The sequence below is a fragment of the Leucoraja erinacea genome, unplaced genomic scaffold, assembly GCF_028641065.1.
Source record: "Leucoraja erinacea ecotype New England unplaced genomic scaffold, Leri_hhj_1 Leri_910S, whole genome shotgun sequence".
Lineage (NCBI taxonomy): Eukaryota > Metazoa > Chordata > Chondrichthyes > Rajiformes > Rajidae > Leucoraja > Leucoraja erinaceus.
Window position 1 is genome coordinate 36,704 of NW_026576851.1, and position 3,297 is coordinate 40,000.

At 59.2% G+C, this 3,297-nt stretch overlaps 2 protein-coding genes across 3 annotated transcripts in view; both read left to right on the forward strand.

The window, feature by feature from the left end:
* The first annotated feature begins 439 nt into the window (after positions 1 to 439).
* LOC129695024 (zinc finger protein 229-like) lies at positions 440 to 2,224 on the forward strand. The gene has a single exon (XM_055631787.1). It carries the CDS (start codon positions 906 to 908, stop codon positions 2,220 to 2,222), a length of 1,317 nt encoding a protein of 438 aa, XP_055487762.1. The 5' UTR covers positions 440 to 905; the 3' UTR covers positions 2,223 to 2,224.
* Positions 2,225 to 2,382: 158 nt separating this feature from the next.
* The window catches only part of LOC129695025 (zinc finger protein 572-like), a 3,901-nt gene continuing 2,986 nt past the window's right edge, over positions 2,383 to 3,297 (forward strand). For both annotated transcript variants that reach the window (XM_055631789.1, XM_055631788.1), the window contains exon 1: positions 2,383 to 2,679. In XM_055631789.1, coding sequence (XP_055487764.1) covers positions 2,383 to 2,679 — 297 coding nt within the window. The remainder of the gene's footprint in view (positions 2,680 to 3,297) is intronic.

Consider the following 3,297-nt stretch of genomic DNA (forward strand, 5'->3'; position numbering starts at 1 on the left):
TATCTGGTTGCCAAGCCGAGCAAAATGACTCGGTGTTTAGTTGCCTGGCGGTGCTTTGAGTAGTCAATGGCACCCGGGCAACCGTTAATTTCGAGCCCAGGCTTTAGAAAATGATTTTTAATTTATTCTAACAATTAAATTATCCAGCGCTAATAAAACGGCAGTCAAAGCAATTTTTCATCAGCAACTAAACAGCCTAACAGAGATCGATTTGAATAGGCTGCAGAAAAATAGCATTTTAAACCCGCCCCCCCTCTCAAAAGGCGCCAACGTTGCGCACACGGGCAGTGACAGAACTGCAGCGCCGCTGAAGGTAAGTTTTGTAACATACCTACACAAAGTGCTGGAATAACTCAGCGGGTCAGGCAGAGAAGGAATCTGGAGAGAAGGAATGGGTGACATTTTGGGTCAAGACCCTTCTTTGGTTTAGTTTAGTTTAGCAGATGGAAACAGGTCTTTCGGCCCGCGGAGTCCGCGCCAACCAGCGATCACCCCGTACACTAGCACTATCCTACGCACATTAGGGACAATTTTGCAGAGGCCTTACAACCCTGAACGTCTTTGAAATGTTGGAGGCATCCGGAGCACCCGGAGTAAAAACCCACGCAGGTCAAAGGGAGAACGTACAAACTCCACACAGACAGCACCCATAGTCAGGATCGAGCCCGGGTCTCTGGCGGTGAGGCAGCAACTGTACCGCTGCGCCACTGTGCCGCGCAGAATTATATAACGGTTTCCTCCGCCATAAACGCACCCGATTTGTGCTAGTAATGTCCTGTTTGCCACTTGTTGACCCTATGTGTTCCCCTCCTGCAGGGTTTAGTAGTCGTTGCTGTGGACGGAGAGACGGGGACATGAGCGGCCATTGACGGCGGCCTGGGTGCTGGTGAGTGGGCTGAGCTTCGATGGAGGACCACATAACGGGGCACAACAAGGAGAAGCATTATGAGTGCGACTTGTGTGGCAAGGCCTGGCAGTACCCGAGCCAGCTGGAGATCCACCGGCGGGTGCACACGGGAGAACGACCCTTCACCTGCTCCGACTGCGGCAAAGGCTTCAAGTCGTCCTCGGACCTGAAGAGGCACCGGCGCGTGCACACCGGGGAGCGACCCTACACCTGCAGTGACTGCGGCAAGGGCTTCATCCTCTCCAGCTACCTGGTGTCCCACCAGCGCACCCACACCGGGGAGCGTCCGTACACCTGCGCCCAGTGCGGCAAGGGCTTCACCCATTCCAGTCACCTGCTGTCCCACCAGCGCACCCACACCGGGGAGCGGCCCTACACCTGCAGCGACTGCGGCAAGGGCTTCACCAAGTCTCACAGCCTGCTGGTGCACCAGCGCACCCACACCAGCGAGTGCCCCTACACCTGCGCCCAGTGCGGCAAGGGCTTCACCTCCTCTAGCAAGCTGCTGTCCCACCAGCGCACCCACTCCGGAGAGCGGCCCTACACCTGCGCCCTGTGTGGCAAGGGCTTCACCCAGTCCAGCAACCTGCTGTCCCACCAGCGCACCCACACCGGCGAGCGCCCCTACACCTGCGCCCAGTGCGGCAAGGGCTTCACCCACTCCAGCACCCTGCTGGTGCACCAGCACACCCACACCGGCGAGCGCCCCTACACCTGCGCACAGTGCGGCAAGGGCTTCTCCCGCTCCAGCAATCTGCTGTCCCACCAGCGCACGCACACCAGTGAGCGCCCATACACCTGCACCCAGTGCGGCACGGGCTTCACCCGCTCCAGCACCCTGCTGGAGCACCAGCGCACCCACACCGGTGAGCGCCCCTACACCTGCGCCCAGTGTGGCAAGACCTTCACCAGGTCCAGTCACCTGCTGGGGCACCAGCGCACCCACACCGGCGAGCGCCCCTTCACCTGCACCCAGTGTGGCAAGGGCTTCACCCAGTCCAGCAACCTGCTGTCCCACCAGCGCACCCACACCGGCGAGCGCCCCTACACCTGCACCCAGTGTGGCAAGGGCTTCACCAGCTCCAGCAACCTGCTGTCCCACCAGCGCATCCACACCGGCGAGCGCCCCTACACCTGCAGCTACTGCGGCATGGGCTTCATGTGCTTCAGCACCCTGCTGGTGCACCAGCGCACCCACACCGGGGAGCGGCCCTACACCTGCACCCAGTGCGGCAAGCGCTTCACCCGCTCCAGTCACCTGCTGTCCCACCAGCGCACCCACACCAGCGATCGCCCCTTCACCTGCATCCAGTGAGGCAACGGCTTCACCCGCTCCGGCACCCTGTGGATCACCAGTGCACCCACACTGACGAGCGTCCCTACACCTGCATCTAGTGCGGCAAGGGCGTCACTCGCTCCTCCAAGCTGCTGCCCCACCAGCGGGTGCACGACGTGTGTGTGTAGAGTGCTTTGCCATGGCCCTGTCCAACCAGCGCGTGCACACCAGTGGCCAGCCCTATGACTGCCCGTACTGCGGTGAGGAGTTTGACAGCTCGCGGCAGTTGCGGCAGCACCGGCGGACCCACGGCGGCGAGCAGCTGCTAGCCACTGTGACAACAGAGCACAGGGGCTGCGGGAGCACCAGCGGATGCACACTGGAGAGAGACCCTTTGTGTGTGTTGAGTGTGGCAAGTGTTACACCCGCCTTGACCACCTGCTGGATCACCGACGAGTCCAAACCAGCCAGCGCCCCTTCACCTGCCGTCTCTGCGGTAAGGCCTTTGCCCGCTCCTCCAGCTTGGCTGGCACACTGCCACGTGGATAGATAGGCACTGTTTAGGTAGACACAAAATGCTGGAAGAAATGGGTAATGTTTCAGGGTCGAGACACTTCTTCAGTGTCGACCTGAAACGTCACCCATTCCTTCTCTCCAGCGAAGCTGCCTGGCCCGCTGAGTTACTCCAGCACTCTGAAATGTCACCTATCCATGTTCTCCAGAGATGCTGCCTGTCCCGCTGAGTTACTCCAGCACTCTGTGAATGTCACCTGTCCATGTTCTCCACAGATGCTGCCTGACCCGCTGAGTTACTCCAGCACTCTGTGAAACGTCACCTATCCATGTCTCCACAGATGCTGCCTAAACTCCAGCACTGTGTTAGTCATAGAGTGATACAGTGTGGAAACAGGCCCTTCAGCCCAACTTGCCCACACCGACCAACATGTCCCAGCTACACTAGTCCCATCTGCCTGTGTTTGGTCCATATCCCTCCAAAATTGTCCTATCCATGTAACTGTCCAACTGTTATGGGGAAGGTGTGACCTGTACAAAAAGGACGGGTTGCACTTGAACCCGAGGGGGACCAATATCCTGGAGGGGAGTTTTGCAAAGG

What these genes read in the sequence shown, in the direction of transcription:
- LOC129695024 (XM_055631787.1), top strand. Translation starts at nt 906, where the DNA reads ATGGAGGACCACATAACGGGGCACAACAAGGAGAAGCATTATGAGTGC.